Source organism: Sus scrofa, chromosome 11 (assembly GCF_054392235.1).
Source record: "Sus scrofa isolate SSC_HxYL_T2T_F1_AM1 chromosome 11, Sscrofa_HxYL_maternal_Yorkshire_Landrace_v2.0, whole genome shotgun sequence".
Taxonomy (NCBI): domain Eukaryota; kingdom Metazoa; phylum Chordata; class Mammalia; order Artiodactyla; family Suidae; genus Sus; species Sus scrofa.
In genome coordinates this window covers 26,850,433-26,876,405 of record NC_139393.1, presented here as the reverse complement: position 1 = coordinate 26,876,405, position 25,973 = coordinate 26,850,433, and the positions used below count along the sequence as shown (strand labels likewise).

At 44.8% G+C, this 25,973-nt stretch overlaps 1 protein-coding gene across 1 annotated transcript; it reads right to left on the bottom strand.

The window, feature by feature from the left end:
* Positions 1 to 462: 462 nt before the first annotated feature.
* OLFM4 (olfactomedin 4) lies at positions 463 to 25,973 on the bottom strand. Its single transcript, XM_003482903.5, has 5 exons — positions 25,794 to 25,973; positions 19,619 to 19,771; positions 13,263 to 13,475; positions 11,413 to 11,569; positions 463 to 2,549 (listed from the first exon to the last, which is right to left on the bottom strand). The coding sequence occupies exons 1-5, from the start codon at positions 25,938 to 25,940 to the stop codon at positions 1,753 to 1,755; spliced, it is 1,467 nt and encodes a 488-aa protein (XP_003482951.3). The 5' UTR covers positions 25,941 to 25,973; the 3' UTR covers positions 463 to 1,752.

Sequence of the window (25,973 nt, the reverse complement as noted above, 5' to 3'; positions counted from 1 at the left end):
CCAACACGTTTCTTTTTGGTAAAGCATTTCTCTCCCCAGTGTAGCCAGTTAGTCCCTTTGCTTTCTATCCAAGACCTCCTGTTTGTAGAAGATCCAGAGGCTTCTGACCCGTGTTAATAGCCCAATTGGAAAAGGAACATAAGCCACGCAAATACAGTCTAACTTTGGAAATAATCAGATCAGGCCTGCAAATTAATAAGTACATAAGGTCATATCCCCAAAGAAAGGAGCGCAGTCTCACACAACAAAAGCTACCAGAAAGAATGGATTTTAAAGGGAAATGAAACTACAGAGCCAGCCCTGACTTTGGTGTCTTAAATAGCTATTGATGTTATCTACTGTTAGTTGGACTGGCATTTGGGAGGTAGCCATTCTCTCCCTCACTGCAAAGTGTGGACTACCCTAGGAAGGGGGGGGGGAGGTTATAATAAATAAAAAAGTCAAAAAACCCAAAGACAGCACTTTTTCAGAATCCATTTTAATCATTTATTAAAAGGGAAAGAGTACAGCATTTAAGGAGTCTATAAACTAGGACTCCTGAACATCAAAAGAAAATAGACCAAGATCAGATTACAAAGGCATCCGTAAGCAGAGACGCACACACACCTGCCAGGTCTTTAAATTGTGCTGATTTACCACCTATATTCAATGGTGTTTTTTTTTTTTTTTTTTTTTTGAACATTACTTCCTTGACAAAAGTTGAAATTTCATTTTCTTACAAGTTTCGGGCTTAAAGACAAAAATTGCATGAAGCAATGGCTATGACTTCATACAAGCCCAAGGGCTTTATGTCTTCCAAGGACTTTATGTGTTCCAAGGGCTTTATTATACAGCCAGATAGGTTATCATGCTATCACTGTCATTTGCTTTTCTTATAGTCTTAGAGTCATGTAAATAAAATTGCATGATGAGACTAAAGAAAATTCATTGTGTTTATATCTGTTCCATTAAAAAACTATTTTGGGGGGGTAAGTAGGAGGTTGGGAGGGGGTGAGAGGAATTGATGGGTAAATGTGGTTCTTATCTTCTGAGCTGCCTTTGAAAGGAAGTTTAAGGTAGGAATCTTCTACTGACTCTTATGAAGATAGACACCAGGAGAAAAGGACAACCAAGTGCCTCATCTGCAGATCTGAGACTGATGAGACAATTTAATGCCTAAAAGGACCTTTCTCCAGAAAATTCAGAGCATTTTACAGACATAACAGAAGCACGTTAAATTTAATTTCCTGCTACATACAAAACATCGTTCCAGGTGCCAGTAAGAAAAAATTGGAGATTCAGACCCTCAAGGAGTCCTAGGTATTAATCTGCCTAAGTAAGCCCAGGTTTCTTTCAGGGATGGAAGAAATTAGCTAGGCAATATGGAGCGAGAACCCATCCTTGAGTCCTCTCCCCTGTACAAGGAATCCACAAAAGCCATACAGGGTTGTCTCTGAGTTCCTTAATTTCCAGATGTCACCTCAGGGAAGGCTTCCTTAAAACCATAATACTCCAGGATAATCCCACCCACCCTGGAAGGACCTTATTTCAGTTGAGAAACGCAACCCAAGAGGAAGAGGGCTTCCCAGAACACTTATCCAATCAGGGCAAAGTCCTAAGTACCTGGTGTGGCAAAGCTATGTTCCCAAATATTACTACTAAGCAGATGACCCTTTTGCCTCCTCCTACCCCTCCGCAGAGATCTAAACAAGTGAAAAGACCATGTTTTTCCAATGAAAATTTCATTTCTCTCTCACCCTGACACATCAAGGTTTACTGGGGTTGGAAGAAAAGGTCATAATTCAGAAGGTAACCATCATTATAGACAAAAAGTTTCTGCTCATAAGGGTGGTAGTTGATGCTCTGCAAGGTTTCTTGCACCTTCTGCATGACAATGGCCAGTCTGCCCTCTTGCCCTGTGTTTGTGTCAAAGTAGTAGAAAATCTCTTCAGCTCTGGTGCTCAAAGTACGGGTGGCGTACAGAACCCCGCACACCATGAAGGCGTTAGAAACAGATGGTTTGTACTGCTTGGTATGCCAAGTGTTTAGCACCGCAAGTGTGGTGTCATTGAGTTTACTAATCACTATGTTACCAGTGCTGGCTTCAGTTGCGTAAATCACCCACAATCCATTCTCATCCACAGCCAAGTCTATGTCTTGCCAGCCAACATTAGCATATGAAAAGCGGTTATTATAGGCAGCCTGAGGGAGTGTTTGTGTCACCTCAACCCTGTTGGTGGCCAGGTTAACTCTGGCAATGTTCCTGGTGTTATACCAGTTGACATACATGTTGTTATTATAAACTGCTATGCCACTGCCTTGGCCATAGGAAATATAATAGTCCTGGTTATACCTGTACAGCAGCAGATCATCCAGGGTATTGTAGAGTCTATAATTTTGCAAAGTTCTCCCATTTGTATTCAAAGGTGCCACCCAGTACAGCCCTTTGCCCGGAAGCTGGGGAGAATAATCCCGACCCCAGGCGCCATACTTATAGGAAAACCCTAGCCAGTTGAGTTGAACAATAGCCGGTTTGCTGACATTCACCACACCGCCGTGAGTACAGCTCCCTGGAAGAACAAACACATAAGAGGACATCCTTAGAGAAAACGAATGACAAGATACAAAGAGTTTACTATCCTAAGAACCAAAGGAATCCATAAACACTTTTCTAGTCAACGTTCAATGACAACTGAGATAAAACCTACGCTTGGTTTCATTGTCAAAGCAAACCCACTGTCCGTTTTAAGAGAGAATGATCTTCTATGTACGTGGATGGGCTTTCAATCTGGAAAACGGGGACCATGAACCACCCAAAGCCATCTTAAAATGGATTGTGGGCCCAGGAAGAAGAAAGGAGGACTTGGTGAATTTAATATATTTTCCTCCAGGAGAAAGCTTTTCAAGGAGTTCCCATTGTGGCTCAGTGGTAACGAAGCCCACTGGTATCCATGAGGTTGCAGGTTTGATCCCTGACCTCACTCAGTAGGTTAAGGATCCAGCGTTGCTATGAGCTGCAGTGTAGGTCACAGGCTTGGCTCAGATCCTGAGTTGCTGTGGCTATGGGGTCAGCCAGCTGCTCTAGCTCCTATTCGACCTGTAGACTGGGAACCTCCACATGCCACAGGTGTAGCCCTGAAAAGAAAAAAGAAAAAGAAAAAGAAAGCTTTTCACCAATATTATTTTTCATTTTAATTTTTGTTATAGAGAATTCAAGAGAGCAAGATCACGTGAGAATGCTACCCATTTTCATAAAATGAGAAGGTCTTATTCACCAGAGTCGGGGGAATTGTGATGAAGTTTGTCCTAGGCACATCTTTTTTCCCTTCCCCCTTCTGTCCTTCCCTGGGACCCCAAGGGCATATTCACACCAAGTATCAATGCTGCTCTGAGCTACTCTCAGAAGAGGAAGTTTTAAAGCATGGTGTTTTAAACATGATATTTTAAAGATACAGGGAGTTCCCAGCGTGGCTCAGAGGAAATGAATCTGACTAGTATCCATGAGGTTGCAGATTCTTTTCCTGGACTTGATCAGTGAGTCGAGGATCAAGCATTGCCATGAGCTGCAGTATAGGTCAAAGACACGGCTTGGATCTAGCGTTGTTGTGACTGTGGCTGTGGCCAGTAGCTACAGCTCCAATTCGACCCCTAGCCTGGGAATTTCCTTATGCCGTAGGTGCAGCCCTAAAAAACAAAAACAAAAACAAAATACAGGAATGCAAGAATGCAAACTATTACATATAGGATGGATAAACAACAAGGTCCTACTGTCTCATGCAGGGAACTATATTCAATATCCTGTGATAAACCGTAATGGGAAAGAATATGAAAAAGGTTGCATATATAATATACGTGTAACCGAATCACTGTGCTGTACAGCAGAAATTAACACAACATCGTAAATCAATTCTACTTCAATAAAATATATATTTTTTAAAAAGATACAGGAGTTCCCGTCATGGCATAGGGGTTAATGGATCTGACTAGGAACCATGAGGTTGCAGGTTCGATTCCTGGCCTTGCTCAGTGGGTTAAGGATCCAGTGCTGCCGTGAGCTGTAGTGTAGGTTGCAGACGCGGCTCGAATCCCTTGTTGCTGTGGCTGTAGCGTAGGCCAGTGGCTACAGCTCTGATTAGACCCCTAGCCTGAGAATATCCATATGCCGCCTGAGCGGGCCTAGAAAAGGCAAACAGACCAAAAAAAAAAAAAAAAAAAAAAAAAAAATACAGAAAGATAGCCTTCTAATGGTGGGATCTCAACCTTAAGAAGCCATGGAAGCCCAAAGTATAGCCCATCACAGAGACCACTGGGGGACCATCGCACCCCAGAGTTACAAGGTGGCTCTTGCTGTTGACAACTTGAATGACAGACAGCACTTCATCTTTGCCTTTCTGATGCTGTCATTGTCACAATGTGTACCATCCATGGGACCAGGCTCACCAGTCCACTGAATCTACATTCCTTCTAACGCTTGGGTAAATGATTCAGGCTGGGCAGTTGGCCCTTTGCACAGCCTTCCTCTGAAACGCCTGCCAACCCAGACCGTTTATGAGCTATAAAAAATAAAATAAAGTTCCTCCAGTATTTTTATAATGGCTATCTAAAGACTTGAACACACATTTCCCGAGATCTTAATGAATACCCTTAAAAAAAAAAAAACTGTCAGAAATTTTTCTCGGAGTAGCAAAGAAGAGTCAACTTCAAGTGCATTTGAGGTCATTTTCTCTCAAATGAACAGAGCAGGTGAGGGAGGAGGGGACCAACCTGGCTTTAAATGCTTGGAGGGAATTGGGGAGCCATAGAGAGCACATGAGGTGAACTTGAGCCAAAAGCAGAGCTCCAAAGAATTGCCTGAGATGAACATTGTCGGGGAGGCCAGGGGGGCAAAGCTTTTGCCTCTGAATCTCTGCCTCTGACCGATTCAGAAAGACCCATTTCTTTCCGTGGGAAATGCCTCCTCTTTCTCCCCTCCTCACTCAAGGACTGCTCAGAGGTGAAACCATTACTAGAAATCCTGCTTTTATTTTTTTCCAATCTGCTGGGGCTTTTTGGTCCCGGAATTAAATACATGCTCTTTAAATGCTCTCATAAATCGGCCGTTGGTGGGAAAGCCAGCCAACCATACAACAGGTAGAGAAAATGAAACTGCTCTGTACCCAACTTCAAATAATTTTGCATATCATTAAGCAGAACACAGTCACAGGTTTATTTTAATAATGCATGTGCCATTTCATAAATAAAAAAACGTGTGTTCAGCCAAGAGACTGCTCTCCACTAAAGAAATAATAAATAAAATTATAAATTATTATTTCCTCTTCTAAAAGTGATCTCTCAGATGAATGCTTGTTTGCTTTTGTTTATGAAACAATGCATGAATTATTAAAATGAAGTTAGCGGTGTGTTCAGTTTAATGATAACAAAAACTGTTTGAGTTTCCATATGCTACCAACTGGATTTTCTAGTTAAAGTATCTTCCCAAGAACCTATTTATTCAACCGCATTTCACTCAGAAGAAATGAAAGAAAGTCACTTTTTTCTTGCAGGTGAGAAAACATAGGTATTGTTTGCTTAATTGAATCTTGCCTTCCTGTAAAGGAAATATCGCAAACCAACAGCAACAAAATATTGAAGGAAAACTTATGAGGCATATAACATAGTCAAGCACTTTACCATGGGATTATGGGATCAAAGATAATAAACTATTCTGTCTTATATACGGAAATCATTAGATATGAAGGAACCAAAATAAACTTTTTTTTTTTTTGCTTTTTTTTTTAGGGCCACACCTGAGGCACATGGAGGTTCCCAGACTAGGGATCCAATCGGAGCTGCAGCTGCCAGCCTACACTAGCCATGGCAATGCCAGATCCAAGCCTCATCTGTCCCCTACACCACTGTTCACAGGTTCATAACCTGCTGAGCCGCAGCTTCCAAAAATAAACTCCTTTTAAAAATTACCGTTACCACTACAACTGCTAATAATAATAAAAAGATAATTATATTGTCTCATCATTTCACAAGTTGGCCAGGAGATTAAAATTGTATCTGATATAAATATTAAAATTGTATGAATTTTCTTTCTTTTTTTTTTTTTTTTAAGGCGGCACCTGTGGCATGTCCCAGGCTAGGGGTCCCATGGGAGCTGCACCTGCAGGCCTATGCCACAGCCACAGTCATGCCAGATCCGAGCCACAGCTCCAGTCTACACCACAGCTCACGGCAAAGCCAGATCATTAACCCACTGAGTGAGGCCAGGGATTGAACGGGAATCCTCACAGACACTGTGTCAATTCTTAACCCCCTGAGCCACAATGGGAACTCCCTGAAATTCCCATCTTTTTTTTCTCACCCCACAACCATTTCTAAAGGCTGTCCTATCCTTTTTTTTTTGTTATCCCTCCTTTATCCACTATCTCCTTTGGACAATTTTTAGAGCTCTGGCCCTGGTCAAAAGCAGTGGAAGTAGGAAGAGAACTAAGCATTGTTAACAACGCTACAAATGTGACTACAAGCAGTGACAGACCAGTGACAAGGCTATGGTGAGCTTCTTCAGCTCTTGGCAGCAAACCATCCTACGACAATATGGAAACCAACAACCCTGTGCCCACTGCTCATCTGGCTCAACCAGAGACCCCAGCCCCCCCAGCCCCTGTACACCAAGCTTCTCCCAGCCCTTCCTCATCTCATACCCCTTCCCAGCCCCTCCCTGCATTTCCAGGTCATAGAGCTACTCCATTCCTTCCTTCCTTCTCTCAACTCTATCCTGCCACTGGAACAACCCACAGCCCCATTAAGAATTGTGAAAGACCAGCATATCCTCTTGCATTTTCTGGAGGAAAAGAACCCCCCATAGACCTGAGAGCAAGAGGACGCTTTCAGCTACTCCACAAGCAAGGAAGCCAAGACACTTTGGTGTGAATCAGGCTGGTGTGTTGTTGCTGGAAGCCTCTTGTCACTCCAGGAATCATAGGGGCAGCTCTCTTTCTATTAGAGCATCTATAGGAGGCAGCCTGGTAGAGGGAAAACATTGCCGGGCAGATTCCAGTGCAAATCCTGACTCCAACACTTATGAATTCTGTATCCTTGAGAAAGTGCTTTAACCTTCCTGAGGCTCAGCGCCCTTACGTTAAAGGCAAAATAGGGAGTTCCCATTGTGGTACAGTGGTAATGAACCCAACTAGTAACCATGATGACACAGGTTCCATCCCTGGCCTCACTCAGTGGGTTAACGATCTGGCGTTGCCGTGAGCTGTGGTGTAGGTCACAGATGTGGCTCGGATCCCCAGTTGCTGTGGCTGTGGTTTAGGCCAGAGGCTGCAGCTCCAATTGGACTCCCGGCCTGGGGTCTTCCACCTACCTCGGGTGTGGCCCTAAAACAAGCAAACAAACCAAAAAAAGCAAACTAAGAACACCTACTCTGCAGAACTGGTAGGATGAGTAGACAGAAGGCGTGAGCTTGTAACTCAATAAATGATAATGAGCAGCATTAAAATCACGCGTTACAACTGAAGGTTTTCATGACCGTTTCCTTCCTAAGACAGTGCTTTCTGGAATTTTCTGTACCCATCCTGAGAACCCCAGGACCCAGAACAGGATCAGCCTGGCGCCAAATGATGTTTGTGAAATAAAGGAATGGAAAACTGATTAAACCTACCTTATCTGTAAAACACTAGCTCTCTACGCTGTTGCATATCTGAATTTTTCCAAAAGCCTGAATTCGTTCCACAGAATTTCATGTGAGGAACCTCTGGACCAGATAACCTGATTATCAATCTCTTCTTCATCATACAATTTATTAGATGCTCTGAAAATATGCTGGGAGGCCACATGGTGAGACGTTCAAATACTCTAACTCGGGAGTTCCCAGATAGTGCAGTGGGTTAGGGATCTGGTGGTGCCACTGCTGTAGCTTAGGTTCTACCCATGCCCCTAGAATTTCCGCATGCCAAGATTAAAATAATAATAATGGTAATAAAATACACTAACTTGGCTTTTGTTGTCTTTTTATGGCCACACCCACAGCATAGGTATGTTCCCAGACCAGGGAACGGCAACAGCCACAGCAACAAGGTATCCAAGCCACATCAGCAACCTACACCACAGCTCACGGCAATGCTGGATCCTTAACCCACTGAGCAAGACCAGGGATCGAACCCACATCCTCAGAGACCCTATGTCGGGTTTTTAACCAGCTGAGCCACAAAGGGAACTCCTATCTTGGGTTTTCAAAGTCTCATGGTTAGGGGAATTTTTTTTTTTTTTTAAAGCTAACGATTATATACCAGCAGAGGAAACTTAATCTTGGATCTGGCAATGCCCTCTCTCACCTCGGCAACTAAACTTTTTTGAGCCAAGAGGAGAACACAATTGACTTGTGAGAATTAGGTCATTAAAATGGCCAGGATGATAAAACGATTCAGATAAAATTGACTCTGAGTTATTGGATCCATGCAACCCAATATTCTGTTCCTCTCTAGGCTTGGGCTTTCGGCAGGTCACCCTACATCTTTCATCGACCATTTACCGCATACCTACTATGCACCAACACAGAGCCCTGCCTCTCCAAGCACAGCGGTGAGGACCACTGGGCATTCTCGTCCCATTTTCCCATCTGCAGTCATTTAGATTCAGGGGAGAAGAGAGAGAAACTGAAGTCAGTTGTTTTCAGGAGAAACAGTTAATGAGCGTAAGACCAATTAGTTTAGAGAGTTCTATGAAATGAAGCAGAAAAAGGGTGCCACTTGCAGCATAAGCCAGCTATCAAGTGTGTTTTATGGAACCCTAACTCTATGTACTGGTTCTAAAATCAAGCTGACCTCAGGGATAAGTGAACTGCAGCTGCCCAGAGGGGCCAAGAGTGCACAGAATGACTTTATAGCTGGAACTTGCATAGAGTCTTTTTTGTTCTGTGCAGCACTGCAGTGGAAAAAAAAAGGGGGGGGGGGCAGACAGGCCAGATTTTAAAGTCCCATAATAGTGAGTAACTTTAATTAAAGTCTCCACAGGCTCACAACTTTGTGGTGCCTGGGGATTTTCCAATTCTGCATTATCAGCCAATCCAAACAGAAAGAGAGCAAGTGAAAGAAATTGATTTCCAAACATGACAAAAAGTCAGTTTAATATAAACATCATAAATATAATATGAACAGAGCTGGAGGAGGGCCAAGTGGCTTGGCAGGGATCCAGGTCCAGCCAAGGTTGTGGGAAAGTGAGAGGAAATCTGGATCCAATTTGTTTAAACAACACAGTTGGGCTGGAATGGCTCACAAGGGTCTGAGTGTGAGGACCTGGGGGAAAGTTCGAGAAAAAAAATAAAATAAAAGCTAATAAAAGTAATCCAATGCACTGACTTGTTTTCTTTCTTAGATACTAAGCAGTGTACTTCCTCCCCTACCATCATCCTGGAGTTGCTGGCTCCTGACTCTCTAGGTCCTGAGATGACAGGGAGTAAGAGACCCTGTCTTTCAGCCTCGGCTCTGCCACCAGCTGCTTGTGTGGCTTCAGGAAAAATCAGGATCCTCACTACTAAGTCCCCTCCTCTAAGACATGACAGTCCTGAACCTTCCCTGCTCGAAATCGTCCTCATTCCAAAGGATGCGTAGAAAACTCCACCTCAACAAGCTATTCCCCGAGGAAAATTTGTTGAGGTTTAGAAAGAGAGAGAGAGAGGGAGTTCCCGTCGTGGCGCAGTGGTTAACGAGTCCAACTAGGAACCATGAGGTTGCGGGTTCGGTCCCTGCCCTTGCTCAGTGGGTTAACGATCCGGCGTTGCCGTGAGCTGTGGTGTAGGTTGCAGACGCGGCTCGGATCCTGCGTTGCTGTGGCTCTGGCGTAGGCCGGTGGCTACAGCTCGGATTAGACCCCTAGCCTGGGAACCTCCATATGCCGCGGGAGCGGCCCAAGAAATGGCAAAAAGACAAAAAAAAAAAAAAAAAGAAAGAAAGAAAGAGAGAGAGAGAACAAAAGAAAAAAGGAAGAGAAGAGGCTAGGAGGAAAGACTTGCTCAGGTATCATCAGGAATGGTCATTGCATGATTCCTGCCCTCAGAAGCCCTCCATGGCCCCACAGAAGGAGCTCTCATTTCTGACCCGGTTGACACCACTGATCTCAGACCAAATTTAGCCTAGTTTATTACAGAGGACAGAGCTCAGCCTTTGTCCCAATGCTCCTCTGCGTGTTACACAGTGACAGATGCCCAACTGCAAAGGGAGGGAAGAAAGTGCCCTCAACACCCCCGAGAGTCTTAGAATGATGGCCGCATTTAATTAAAGCCTTAAAGAAACCAGTTACCCTGACCCGGATCCAAGAAGCACAGGGTCTAAAAGGGAAGCAGGTTGTGACAAAGGAATTAATGAAAATAACAAGAGCTGTATGATTTGATGACTAGATACAGTCCCCTTTCAGGCTGAGATTCTCAGAACAGGCAAAGCATCCCTGAGAACCCGCCTCCAAGGCTAGATGCTGCTGCAGCTGAGAAGCTGTCTTTATAAGGTTCGCCTGGAGGGATCTGCTCAAGCACACACGGCCCCAGCAACTGCTTTTGTTGCCAGCAAGGTGTTTGCTTCAACCATCCTCATTCATAACAATAACAATCACCGGTGTATAAATGCCCATCACAGAGCTCTGAGCTTCCCAAGCCTCGTTTCCTTAATCTTCACAGCAATCCTGCAAGGTAGGTACCACCGTTCTCCCATTTACCAGCGAGGGATTAAGGATCCTTTGGCTATGGCCACACCCCTTTGCGGTCCCAGAGCCACGCCCCTGATCCCTGCACTCCGACGTCTGGTTCCAGGAGGTCGCTAAGGGCACCCACCTCTATACTATACCTAACTGCCTCCAAGGATGATTCCTTAGACAGCAACTCGCCAGCCCTGCCCTCCGGGAAGTCACAGTCCAGGAGGGATGGCAGGACACGCCCACAGGCGCCGGACATGAGGGGCCATCCGTGAAATCCTCACCGAACCCTAGGACACACTACGCAGCAGGTGCTCCACGTGCATTTAAGGAAAGCATGAAGGGGAAATAAAGAGGTGGAAGGAGGGAGAATTCAGGGCATAACCCAGCTCATCAGATACATGAACCAGTCCGCCCTTGCAACCCACGAGACAGCGCGGAGGTGATGCCACACAGATGCCAGTGGCTATCACCCGGCCCCCCTGAGCGCATCACTATCGAGACGTTTTTCCTGTTAGTAAACGCAAGGCGGTTGCATGTACCGTGTGGATTTTGTTTGAAATCAACTCATGGTCATTGCCTTGCCTCTGTGCGCCCCAGAATGTGATACTGTGCAGAGGGGAGGAGATTTCAGACCCGGGAAGAGTCCACTCAGAGCTGCACACCTCGCATCCTTCTCCTCCGCAATCCCAGAGCCCCTCCCCCCACCGCACCTGCCGCTCCTTCGCCACCGGCCTGGTTCAAATGGGGCGTCCTTACCTGGCGCCGGTGGAGGGGGTCTGGCAGGATCCTCGAGTTTGGAGGTCTCACATTCCTTGAGCTTGTTCTTCAGAGCCAGGATTTGTCGGCGAATGTTTAGGACATTGTTTTTGTCTAGCGTCTCGAGCTTCTCTACCAGGAGAGTCATATTCCTTATCTAAGGAAATAAAAATTCAGAGTGACTTCAGATGATTGTGCAATTGCTTTCATAAACATTCCAGGGCTGAATTTGTCACTTAGGGAAACATTGCCAGAGAATACACTCGAGATTCCTCCGAACGCTTTCATTTGGAAGAGTACATTTCCTGGGGTGGCGTGAACGCCTGTCAGATCGCTGGCAGATGTGTGTGACAAGAGGAATGTGGCAACGATTTTAACAGCTTTGATGATAGAGCACAGCTCGGTCTGAGCATCCACAAATGTCCATTCAAGTTCATCCCCAATAACCTTCTCCCATAAGCTGGTGTTTACTCATCTCGTGTTGTATTATAATTAAGTTTCTTTTTTCTTTTTAGGGCTGCACTGGCAGCATATGGAAGTTCCCAGGCTAGGGGTCAAATCGGAGCTACAGCTGCCAGCCCACACCACAGCGACAGCAACACTGTAATCCACTGAGCAAGGCCAGGGATCAATTCCACATCCTCGTGGATACTAGTGGGATTCGTTTCCACTGCGCCACAACAGGAACGCCTATAACTAAGAAGAAAGCTTCAATTCTAAGATATGGAACTGGAATTCTCAATGGTAGCCCATGTCATGTCTGTGCCTGTCAATTCACTGTTGAGGTAAATGACCCAAGCATAATATTAATGTGACGGTCCTTATCCACAGAGCTTCGAAGGCATCACTAAAACACAGTCACAAGAAACTCCTTTAGGAGTTCCCGTCGTGGCGCAGTGGTTAATGAATCAGACTAGGAACCATGAGGTTGCAGGTTCGATCCCTGGCCTTGCTCGGTGGGTTAAGGATCCGGCGTTGCCATGAGCTGTGGTGTGGGTCACAGACAAGACTCGGATCCCACGTTGCTATGGCTCTGGCATAGGCCAGTGGCTACAGCTCTGATTAGACCCCTAGCCTGGGAACCTCCATATGGTGCGGGAGCGGCTCAAGAAAAGGCAAAAAGACAAAAAAAAAAAAAAAAAAAAAAAAAGAAAAGAAAAGAAAGAAACTCCTTTAAAGAGGCCTGTCAGGAAGTGGAGAAGAGTTCCGAGAGGAATCAAGGATTACGGGATCATTCAAAAGAAGAAACAGACCTGGCATTGTCCAAAATCAGGTAAATTGTGGTTTTCAGGTCCCAGGAGGACAAATCCAAAAAAGAGAAGACCTCCTGATCTAGCTTGTTCACACTTATATCATCTCCTTTCTAGAATCATTCAAGGCCATCTGGTTTGGGGGCAACACTCTGACCATTAGGTACCTATTTTTCAATCAGCAAGTCCTTGATGGGGAGTTCCCACTGTGGCTCAGCGGTAATGAACCCAACTAGTATCCATGAGGACACAGGTCCGATCCCTGGCCCCACTCAGTGGCTTAAGGATCTGGCGTTGCCTTAAGTTGTGGTGTAGGTCGATGACGCACCTCGGACATCACATTGCTGTGGCAGTGGTGTAGACCGGCAGCTGATTTGAGCCCTAGTCTTCGTCCATATGCCGCAGGTGCGGCCTTAAAAAAAAGCAAGTCCCCGATGTGTGTAACTTACTATTCAAAGACAGGCCAGCACTTAAGCAGAACACGGGACCTGCCACGTGGTCACGAGGGTTTATGGAATTAGACGTCGGAGGAGAGAGCCTGGCACTGGCTCCCCAAAGAGACTTTATTATTAATCCATGAGAAGGAATTTCATTCCTTACCTCCACTTCCAGCTGGTCAATGATCACCGTGCTGCCCACAAAACCGACCTTCAGCTGCTGGATCAGTTTCTCCATCTCCCTGACTTCTATCTTGATCAGCTCAAAGTCTAGTTCCGTGTAAGAAATGGTATCTTGCTCTATTTTCTCTATGCGGACGGTGAGGTTTAAGAGTTTCTTTTCATATATGCTGATTAATTGCACATACTCCCTCACCTGAAGGAAAATCAAACAGCTCAAGTCAATTCCCAGAGCGATGGCACAGAGCCTTCATCCACCACCAAGTCCTCAGGGACTATTTGATGGCTGTCTTTTTTTAAGTAAAGAAATGGATCAAAAATATATGTGGCTAGTTTTTTTTTTTTAATCTATCCAAATACAAAAGAAAAAGCATTTATTATTACAATGGGGAAGCGGGTGGATTTTGCACTTGCCTGGACTAAAAATAATTTTGCTTCCGAATCGTCATTGGCAAGAACATTTTCATCTCCATTTTAATGTTTGAAGACTTTAGCTCTCCAAATGAAATGGGTTTGAATCAGTCTCTGGCCTGTCCCCCCTCCCCTCAATGCACAAGCTTGAAATCAGGGTTTATACCAACTTCAGCACTATTGACAATGGGGGCTAGATGGTCCTTTCTTGTAGGGGGGCTTTCTTGTGTATTATAGGATGTTTGGCAGCACCCCTGGCCTCCATATGCTAATAGCACCCTCCCAGCCCCCAGCTGTGACATTGCTAAATGTTCCCCGGGGGCAAAATCACCCCCATCACTTTCCTTCTTTTAGAACCAGTGCTCTAAATGTTTTCTAGAAGAGGGAGAAATGCTGAGAAGAATTCCTTCTTTGATCACCATACGCAATGAATTGTGAGTCCCTCTGCCTTCTACAAAGTGACATAAAGACCCAACTTACTCCACAATACCTGAAGGCATGTGCAACTGTCAAGTGCACATTTCATTAAGGGCACCCGCGTATTTATTCCAAGTTTATCCCAGGAACTGATTATTGCAATCAGACCTTTAAATTACACATTTGTTGCATATATTTGAATGTCTAATCATTAAGTTAAAATACTTCCAAAAATTCCCATGGTGGCTCAGGGTATAATTGGACTCTCCAAATGGATATTTCAATAAACACAGTTGGTGCTTCTTTCTGTAGCTGATCTCTGAAGGAAATGCCACGGCTTTTTTTAAGGACCAGCTCATTAAAAGTTGCTGGTTTGCCATTCTTTTTAAAAATCTGAAGAGAAGTAATACTTTTCCCCCCAAACGGTGCTGATGGCGGGTAACTGATCCACAGGGGCTGGATGAATGCCGAGCCGGATGTTGGCGTCTAATCCTTCTAATACCAAAGGCAGTCCTGACTTCTGTCATTTTAGCCCTTCCACTTAACCCCACTGTACAAATTAGAGCAGATTCATAGGCCGCGGACCTAAAGGGCTAGGGCTTCCGGCAAAAAGGGTTTTAATGAAAGTTGAAAATGCAGCCCTTGGCGTTGCAAGAGTATCTCCTCAGGCGACTGATACTCTCTGCCGTCAGATGAGGCTGATAAGGCTAGTGACATTTTGGTGGATAAGGAGGTACACACACACACACACACACACACACACACACACACACAATACTTAGCAAGTCCCCCTCAAAAGTACAAATACAGATATAAGGTAGCCAGGTTTCAATTGATACAAAAATCAGGCATAAAACCTTGGCAATGATAAAAAAAAAAAAAAAGAAATAACTAATAATAATGAAGTGCCAACTCACTGCAGCAATGGAGTTTGTGAAATGAATATTCGTGTTGGCATTTGGCTTTGCCAGCTCTTGGAACAAATGAGACACCCTCAGCTTTCCTGGAACATTTTGGTGGCATATCACAGCTGTTGTTCTATAAAAATGAGTGATTCAACTGTTGTTTCTGTGGAATAAAATGTGGCTCTCCCAGATTCTCACTAAAAACCAAGGCGTTACCCTGGAGTCAGCGCGCTGGGAGAGCATGTGGGGTGCCTGCCCTGGTTCAGCCACAAAATGAAGGGTCTTTAAAGATCTGTTTGGAGGAAATCTTGAAGTTTTTTCCCATTGATATTTCAAGAATAGCTCAAGAGGGAAGTTCCCGTCGTGGCTCAGCAGAAATGAATTTGACTAGCATCCATGAGGATGCAGGTTCGATCCCTGGCCTTGCTCAGTGGGTTAAGGATCCAGCATTGCTGTGAACTGTGGTGTAGCTCGCAGACACGGCTCAGATCTCGAGTTGCTGTGGCTGTGGTGTAGACCAGTAGCTACAGCTCCGATTCCAATTCAGCCCCTGGCCTGAGAACTTCCATCTGATGTGGGTGTGGTCCTAAAAGGAGCAGGGAGAAAAAAAATCTCAAGAATGTTCAGGAACATTGGAATCATCCATGAAGTTAGAGAGGACAAGAAAGGATTTGAGAAAGAACCAGAAAGACTTCATGGTCTGAACTTTACTAATTTAAAGAGGTCGTCTGAATCCTTCATATGTATGGGATCTCTAGCATTGTGTCAGCAGGGACAATTCTGGAAACATCCCAGCTCAGAGGCAGCCCAACTTCCCCAGGGCTGTGTAGCAAGAATATGGATCTAACCCTAAGCAGATACCTTCCTGTGTCAACACTTTGCAAGGTTCCCCATCACGACCAATTTGAGTTTTAGAAGACGCTGCGATGCTGGTCTTCAAACCAGCCCTTCATTCGGAGCTTCCACTCTTTTGTTTGTTATGCACATATCTTGTCATGAATGGGTTCTAGGCATCCATCTGTTTGAGGCTTTGTTGTTGTTCTGTACAGTAAGTGTGGTCTTGCAATAGACAAGGATGCAGTACATCTGGCTGTTAAGCTGAAGAATTAGCCTGGCTCATGTTTCTGCCAGTTCCTCAAAACCTGTGATCACAACCATAGCCAGAACATTTGAAATAAATAAAGGTACTTTGCCACATACTGTCATTTTGATAGATTTTTAACAACAAGATGAACTGGGCTTGAATTAGCCATTAAGTCCTGTGAAGCACTTCAGAGCTAGGCCCACCTAAGCTCAACCCAGACTCCAGTGCTTAGTGGGCAAATCACTTAATTTGTCTAAGCCTTAATTTCATCCTATAGACTGGGGGTAACGGTATCAAGCTTATCAGACAATTGGAGACACTAGAGAGAATGCATATTTAATGCCGGGTGTAATGGATGCCCTACAAATGACACCAATAATTAGAGAACCAGTGATTTCAGGGTTTTTTTTTTTTCAATCTGACCTTTTAATTTCTCATATTTCACTGCCCCAAACCTCGCTCAATCGATTGTTGTTTGTTTATGCTTTGCCCAAATGTCTCCCAGGCTGCCTCAACCTTCTCATGCAGGAGGAACTATTAGCAAAAGTGTCATAAGAAATAACTCGCCCCAAAGACCATAACCCTCTAGAGAACAACAATAACGACAAAATTTCAGAGCTGCCTTTTGTGTTATCTCCTTCCTAAGCACAGTCATAAGGGGACATCTCATACACAACAGGAAAGCATAAAATGCTTTCAGCATCGCGTGGAGAGGCAGACTCGGTCTTTTCCATGTACTGACAGATAATGAATCATTGTGAGACAATCAAAATCCTTTTCTACCAGCCTCCCCCAGCGGGCGTTCCCCCAGGCCTCCAGATAAACGGTGATTTCCAAGGCAACCTAGGAACAGCGATAATAATTCACCTGGAAACTCAGAAGCCCTCAGCTGAAGAGGCGATTTTGGATGGAAGGTGTTACGGACCTACGGCATCTCAGCCAAGAGGAAAAAGAACTGGGACCCAGATTCCCAAGACCAGATTCCGAAGACCCAGACTCCTGACCTGGCTTAACCAGCCAAGAGAAGATCAACCTTTCCGTGATGTCTCTTTACCCTTATGAACCTCAGTGTCCCCATCCCTAAAAGGAGGGGAAGGACACTGGCCTCTCTGCCTTGAGAGTGGAACTGGAAGCATTTAGAAAAGCACAAAGGCGGAGTTCCCATCATGGCTCAGTGGTTAAGCAACCCAAATGGCATCCATGAGGATGTGTGGGTTTGATCCCTGGCCTTGCTCAGTGGGTTAAGGATCTGGCGTTGCCATGAGCTGAAGGTTGAAGACACAGCTCGGATCCAGCGCTGCTGTGGCGGTGGCATAGGCTGGCGGCTACAGCTCCGATTGGACCCCTAGCCTGGGAACCACCCACATGCCGTGGGTACAGTCTTAAAAAGACCAAAGAAGAAGAAGAAGAAAATAAAAGCACAAAGGGAAGCTCTTACTGGTTTTTGCTTTTTTTTTTTTTTTTTCTCCTTTCCCTGTCACATCCTGAATCCACTATGCAAATCTCAGCTGGCAGGTCAATTCCTTTCTTAGGCTTCATCATGAATTTTTTTTTAAGGATCAGCTCCTGACACTTTCAGAACTGAACGTTTTTCCACCTACTCCACACCCCTTCCCTGCCAATTATTAGCAAGGTAGAGGCCACCTGCCCCCCTTACAGGATTGGAATGAAATGTCCCAGACTCACAAGCCCTTCCCTGGAGTGGCACGGGGTTTCAAACTGCCTTTCACATTCCTGCCAGCCAAGAGGACAGGCAAATCAGCAGCTTCCACTCTTTCAAAGCAAATGACTCTAACAGAAAAGATCTTTACCTAGGATTTTCCTTCGCTTGTTATGTTTTTATGCATAACTTCTTATCTGTACTTGATTATGCTGGAACAAGACTATGAATATTAATGGCTGGAATTTATAATTTAGTGCTGTGCCTTTTCTGCTGATAAATTCAAGGACATTTTATTTCTTAAGAAGCTAGGTTCCTGGAGTCGTCAAACACACTTTCCTGGACACCCACTTAAACTTAGAATATTTATCTACCCATTCAGGTTGAAAAGCAGGGGCTCAACCTCATCATAAATTTTTTTTTTTTTTTTTTTTTGGTCTTAAGAGATAACGATGCTGCATGTTGAGGGAGCTAAGCTGAAATTTCTGGGCAAAACTTATTTTGAATCTTGTGGGAAAGCCAGAACTCCCTGTAAATTAATAGCGTGGTATTAAATAATACATAATGTGATTATAGCCTAGCCTGGACTTCACCAGTGCAGAAAATAGAGCCCTTCTAATTGATTTTTAACTTGGCTCAAAAGGTTAAAGGGGTCAAAATTGTAATGCCAAGTCACATTGCTCCAGCCAGCTCAGAGAAGAGCACTGGCTATCAACCCTGTGAGATATAACTGCCTCTGGCTGCAGTAAGCAGTAATCAGGGGGTCAAGTCAGGGTTTTTACTAAGGCTGAGGAAGCTATTAGTCTTGATTCAAATTCCCAAGGAAGCCTTCAGTTTTGTTCTCATGCTAGATGCATCCCACGTGATGTCCCTGCTGAGACAATAGAGGCTAACACTCAGAAAGAGAGAGGGAAGAAGAGAGTGTGAGTTGGGAAGAGAAAATAGGAGGAAGGGAAGAAAGGAAGGGAGATAAGAGGGAGCTGTGGGAGAAAGATGAGGAAAGACCAAAAGCAAGAGAAGACTGAAAAGAGTGAAAAACCAAAGCCAAGAACAAAACAAGAAGGAAAGGGAGGAGTTCCCATCATGGAGCAGCACAAACGAATCCAACTAGGAATCATGAGGTTGCAGGTTCGATCCCTGGGTGAAGGATCTGGCGTTGCCATGAGCAGTGGTGTAGGTCACAGATGCAGCTCGGATCCTGCATTGCTGTGGCTGTGGTGTAGGCTGGTAGCTACAGCTCTGATTAGACCCTTAGCCTAGGAACCTCTATATACCTCAGGTATGGCCCTGAAAAGACAAAAAAGACAAAAAAAAAAAAAAAGAAAAGAAAAGAAAAAGAAAAAGAAAAAAAGAAAGAAGACAAGGGAAAGGAAAATTAGGAGGGATGGATACGGGAAGGGTTGAAGCAAGAGAAACAAAGGAAAGGAGGAAGGGACTAGGAGTAGCATGAAAAAATGCAAGGGCAGGAAGATAGATTATAAAGAGGACCAAAGAGAATAAGAAAAAGAAGGCAAAGCTGGAGGAATGACCAGGAAGATGCCCAAAAGGAAGAAGAAACCACAAAATCAAATAAAGATGGTGGAGTTGAAATTTACAAGGAGAACTCAAAATTTCTTTCCTGCTGCATGAGCACCAGGATGTTGAAGGAATCATCTTGATCCCATCTTCTTCCTGGGCTCTCACTCTTACTGCTATAAAGCACTCCATAGAGTGCTAGAAAATAAATGCTCCAGTTTCCATTCGATGCAAATGTGCTCTTTGATACAATGAAGTGTGGCTGCTGATAATGCCCTAAATGTAAAGGACCTTGTTTGTTCTCATCAAGATATTGTTGGAAGAGGAGAAAAGAATAAACAGCTTACTTTAGAAAGCTCTTTCTCGAACTTCTTGGAGATAGTTTGAGCTGTGATTTCCAAGCGCTCCACTCTCTCCACGGGAAAGGTGGTGTCTGGCAGGATAACGGAGCACTGGCAGGTCCCACGGTCATCCACGGAGCCAGTGAAATTGGAAACCGACTGTAAATAAAAATACGTTCAACATCAGTGATAAGCCGGGAAATGAGCTTTTTGGCAAGGGGAGTGACAGAAATTGGCTCGTCAGAAGAGCGCTTAGCGGCCAGCTAGTGGCATCCAATACATAAATGAATGGAATCGTAGAAACACACCATGGCAGCGGCCGTGTCTCACAGGAGGAACTCACTCAGTGCTCAGCCACCTTCACCTATTAGGCAACCCATCTGATTCTCCCTTCTGGAAGGATCTTTTTTTTTTTCTTCTGTTAATTTTTTTTAACGATTTTTTTTTCTGTTATAGTTGATTTACAATGTTTCTGCTGTACAGTAAAGGGACCCAGACATACATACGGATATGCATTCCTTTTCTCACATTACCTTCTGGAAGAGTCTTAAAGAGAATTATCACTGTCCCCATGTAAGGAAAAAGAAACAAAGAAGTGGTGAGAGTCCTAAGTTTGAATTCCAATTCTACTGCTTACTGGACCTGAATTCTCCTTAAGTTTCCGTTTCCCCATCTGTCGCGTAGAGAAAATCTACTTCATAGGCTGTCCCCAGGAGGAACCAAGTGATGCAAACCAAGTCCCTGGCACATAGGAAGTGATCAGCAAATGTCATTGCCCTGTTCCTTCTCCCTACTCATTTTCTTTCCTATACCTCCAGCCCAATCCCAACCCCATGCCTTTCGGGAAAAGGAGGAATACATCAAGGCTGTGGGTTACAGAGGGCTATCCAGGGTCAATTCCACGTCCTCTCTTCACCTGAGAAATTGTGTAATGAACATCCTTCAAAATGGCAACAAACCAGCCATTTGTTAAAAACTGCACAAGGGATGCGTTTGAAGGTTTTGTGCAAATTTTTTTTTAAAAAAATTTTTTCCAGCTTACCACTTGCAGAAAAGTCATTTTAAAACATTTGATGTTTCTTTAATATATTCAGGCTCACACTTTGGTGCCACTGCATATTTTAAAATGACGGGTTTGAAAGATCCCTTTTTTTTTTTTTTCTCCATTTGTCCCCTTTGAACTTCCCCAAGGGGATCCTGGCACAATTAACATTTTCTTATTACTACCATTGCCTGACAGAGTAACTCTTGGCAGCCAACCAGCTGTGCCTTTCAATGATCTTATCCAGTGGCCAACCCAAAGCTCACCTGTGGAACATCAGCCCGAAGGAAATCTCTTTCGAAAACTACCAAGGGGAGAGCAATGGTTTGCAGAGTTTGAAGAGATGCGGGCTCTACTTTCAAAGTTTCAGAGGTCAGCTGGTTGTAGCTGAGGTTGTGTGCTCTGTGACTTAATATCTACCGGCTTCCATGATTCCTGAACAAGCTGAACCTGAATGCTTCTATAATCAAGACTTAGTCCATCAGGGACATCTGGACCAGTTCATTCAGGCTTGTGCAGCTTGTTACTTTAACCTAATCCACTTTAAGATGGGCAAGTATAAACACGTATACCCCAAACTCTCTATACCAGGTCAATTCTTGACATTGGCCTCAACTTTCTTTGCTCATCACACCTCACACCTGCAAGAATTGGGAGTAAGGAGGAAGGACAAGCAGATTTATGTTGAACACCAAGGCTGGGAGTGGGTAAGAGGAGGGTCTTTGCCAGGCACAAATGAGGACTGGACAAGCCATACCAAGAACCTGTCAGAGAGGCCAGCTCCCCTGGGCACCAGCTTCATCACTCCCCCTGAAAGTAGAAAGACTCCAGCTCAAGCATGGCAAGGCTTTTGCAGGAGGTCCAATACATCATGGGCTTCTGAAGACATACCTTATTATAATAACTATCTACCAAAAAAAAACCAACCAAGAGTCTTGCATTACATTTTGACAAAGGGAGTTCAATTAGCTGCCCAAGACAGCGTTGGACCATTCTTAGAGTTCTCTAAAAAGCTCTGTCACCTCCCAAAACTGTAGAGATCATCAGTCTCTTGACAATCAACTAGAAACTACTAGCTAACAACTTTTGGTCCTGAAGTTCACCTGAAAGGCAGGCAAATAATTACGAGCCCTGCTGACAGCCATTCTCCTGTCTTCCATTGAACATCTCTGTCCTAACACTGTGGACTCCCCCACTCCCGTCCTGCTTATCATCAGCCCAGCGTGCTCAGCTGACATCAAAATGGTCCATAAGTTTGATCAGTGTTTCCCATTAGAGATATTTCTGCTCCTCGCATTCAAAGACGATGAAACTAATGGTGATGGGTCTCTCTCCGCGGCGAATTCTTAATCTCTATGTGAGTACGAGGTGGGGAATGGGAGACAAAAAATGAGTGCTTGTCCCCTTGGCCTTTGGAAGGGTTTGTGATCCCCCTTCTGAAGGGCAAGTAGGACCCTGTTCACCACCCCCCACGGACACTTTCCTCTGATAGATTCTCACTCAGCCTGTGTTCAATTAAATTTTACTGGTGTCTACCACTGCCAGGCTCTGGCATCAGGGAGACACATAAGAACTGCTTCTTTCCCAGTGAATCAGGCCTATTGTCATTATGAAAGCCTGAGTGTCTTTGTTCTCAACAGTCCTCTTAGCCTGGTGACAAAACGACACGACCTGGAGTTCCCGTCATGGCTCAGTGGCTAACAACCCGACTGGCATCCATGAGGATGCAGGTTCGATCCCTGGCCTCGCTCAGTGGGTTAAGGATGTGGAGTTGCCATGAGCTGCCATGTACGTCGAAGACTCGGGTTGGATCCTGCATTGCTCTGGCTGTGGTATAGACACGAAGCTACAGCTCCGATTCGACCCCTAGCCTGGCAACCTCCATATGCCTCGGATGTGGGCCTAAAAAGACAAATCCAAAAAAAAAAAAAAAAAAAAGCACGTGACTCGTGCTTCTGACTAGTTGCTGTGTGGGGTGAAGCATGGAGCTTTTGCTGTGAAATGAGGACCCTGAGAGCAGCCCGCTTTTTGGAGGGTGACTCTGAGGCATGCGGCAGGCTCTGAGCACTCCAGCAGAAGGCGTGACTCCCATTTGTGATTTCAGGTTGCACTTGGCTCTAATTAGCAGCCAAGTCTAAGTGCCTGTAAAGATTCAAGGCATCAAATAATGGTACTCAACATTTGCAAAGTACAGAAAATGATACGTTTGGAACTCGCTCAATGACAGTTATAGAGGGGTTTTCTACCACTTTCCAAAGAGCTCATCAAGCTGACAGCCAGCCCTAGAAAATTGGGTTTATGGTGGAAGTGACACCTAGGCTGCTATAAAAAAAAAAGAAGAAGCTGTAGTCGTGGTACTAACTCACCAGAGGGAGATAAGTAAACCAGGAAGGAAATGAAAGCTTCTAAGTGTAATTTAACGACCATTCCTTATTGACTTTTAAATATTTTTATACTTACTAGACGAGAGACAATTTGGGTTTCTCTGTGTCTTGACCTATATTTTATTTTCTATTATTTTAACTCATCATGTTACCCAGAAGCCAGTTTCTGGTTGGTGATAAGGCTGCAAAATATATTATGACGGTTAACCTTATTTTTAAAAAAGTCCTAACCAGGGCTAATTGTCCCCAGAAATCATTTAGTATCATGGAATAAAATGATATGCCTGATTTCTGGCTACAAAGAATCTTGGTGCATGTTCATGATTCCCAAACCATTCTCCTTTTCAGAATAAGCACTTTCAATCTTTTTTTTTTTTTTCTTCTCTTTTTTTTTTTTTTTTTTTTTTTTTTTTAGGGCCACACCTGTAGCGTTTGGAAGTTGCCAGCCCCGGGGTTGAATCAGAGCTGCAGCTGTTGGCCTGTGCCACAGCCACAGCAACACAGGATCCAAGCCATGTCTGCAGTGCATGCTGCAGCTCATGGCAATGCTGGATCTTTAACCCATTGAATAAGGCCAGGGATAGAACCCAACCCACACCTTCATGGATGCTAGTTGGGTTCTTAACCCACTGAGCCACAATGGGAACTCTTTTTCAATCTTTCTAAGGAAGCCTAAAAGCCATTTCCAGTTTAAAATGACAATATCAGTAGTGACATAAAAACAAATAAGTGAAAAACAATGCATGCATTAGAAAGGGACTGGTCTAGCTATCCTACATCCCTAGAATGCATAGCGAGCCTAGTTCTTTTTTTTTTTTTTTTTTTTTTTGTCTTTTTTGTCTTTTCTAGGGCCACAACCATGGCATATGGAGGTTCCCAGGCTACAGGTCGAATCAGAGCTCTAGCCACTGGCCTACGCCAGAGCCACAGCAACGAGGGATCTGAGCCACGTCTGCAACCTACACCACAGCTCCAGCAACACCGGATCCTTCACCCACTGAGCAAGGCCAGGGATCGAACCCTCATGGTTCCTAGTCGGATTCGTTAACCACTGATCCGCAGCGGGAACTCCACGAGCCTAGTTCTTTAGGGGATGAGTCTTCTTTGTTTTGTTCTTTAATTAATTAATTTGGGCCATGCCTGCAGCATATAGAAGTTCCCAGGCCAAAGACTGAACCTGTGTCATAGTAGCGACCTGAGCCACAGCAATGACTATGCCAAGTCCTTAACCGTTAGACCACCAGGGAACTCCCCTATGGGATGAGTTCTCTTTGGATCTCCTTTGAGGCACTGGGAAGAGGTATGGAGGGGTGAGAGGTTAGGGGGCAGGAAGCGGAGCCTCCCTTCACCTCTGTCACGTCAGCTCTGGGACTTTCTGTAGCCATCCTGCTCTGCAAAACCTCGACTTTCCTAAGTCTAGGTGTGACTTAGGAAAATTATACCATATTATTGAGGTATGACTTGGGGTGAGGGATTCTTAACCCCAGAGCCTGTCCTCTGCACCCCTGTGATTTCTACTCACAGGTAGATCTCTGCTTATGTGATCATCTGAATGGAAGGGCCAATGGGAGAAGAGAAGGAAAAGGCTTTTGTGTGTTGTATTCATTTCCCCATCAGAACTACAACAGCAATGACAATTAGTTGGTTTGGCTAGGGCTCAGATAGAAACGGCAACAATCGGAGTTCCTGCTGTGGCTCAGCAGTTAATAAACACAACTAGTATCCGTGAGGATACAGGTTTGATCCCTGGCCTCCCTCAGTGGGTTAAGGATCCAGCATTGCCAGGAGCTATGGTGTAGATCACAGCCATGGCTCAGATCTGGCGTTGCTGTGGCTATGGGGTAGGCAGCTACAGCTCTCATTTGATCCCTAGCCTGGGAACCTCCATATGCTGCAGGTGCAGCCCTACAAAGACCAAGGAAAGAAAGAAAAAAAGAAAGGGCAACTATCATGTTCATTGAGTGCCTTATAAATGCCAGGACGATGTTGAGTGCCTAACACATATTATCTCACTGAACCTTCAGAGGTAAGGAAGATTAATGCTCCCATTGTAGAGATGGGAAAATAGAGGCTTAATGAGGTGATGTCATTGGCTTGAAGTCCCTAAACTAGCCTGTTATACAGCTCAGACTTAGTTGTCCATGCTTTTCACTATCTCTCTCCATGGAGCTTTCTATATTTTCAGAGTGTAAATGAAGAGTTAACTCCTTGCACGGAGAAACACGCATGCGTAATAGCACTTTCCTAAAGACCAGTGACTTCTTCCCCCTTCTTCTGCCCCCCAACTCCTTACAAACAAGGCTCAGAGAAACTGCCAGGCTTCCAACCAGAGCATTATGGGTCTCTAATGGGCAGCACATTGATTAGGCAACTTTTTGGATTCCAGTGGCAAGTACCCCCCCCACAACCATTCTCATCCATCCAGGAGAGAAGCCAAGCATCTCATCTCCACTCTCTCAAGAGTCCCCTCCACCCCGCCCCATTTCTAAGGTCCTCCCAGGTTTGAGAACCTCTTGAAAGCTTAGCCTCTTTCTCTAAAGCCCCCAGCCGCAGAAGCAAAAAGCCGTCTCTCTTGCTAACAATTTAATTACTTTATGCGGGTTTTAATTCATTTCCAGGGCGCCTGCCGTTAACAAAGGGAGTCGTAAATCTTTGCGCGTGCTCAGGCCTAGCCATCCGTGAAATTATATTCAGGTCCCCAAAAAGCCAGAGGAAGGGAAGGAACGCATGTCTCAGACTCTGGGGGCCTCCTCACCTGGGATTCGGCGCTGGAGCTGGACCAGTTAGAGATGGACGTGGGGCTGCGGCTGAGATAGGACGTGGGGAAGTATCTCGGGGTGGTGCTCAAAGCCGCAGAGTGGAGGTCCAGAAGGGCCAGCAGGCAGAGGAAACCCAGCCACATCTTGTGCTCTAGGCTGGAGCCGCTGGCTTCTCT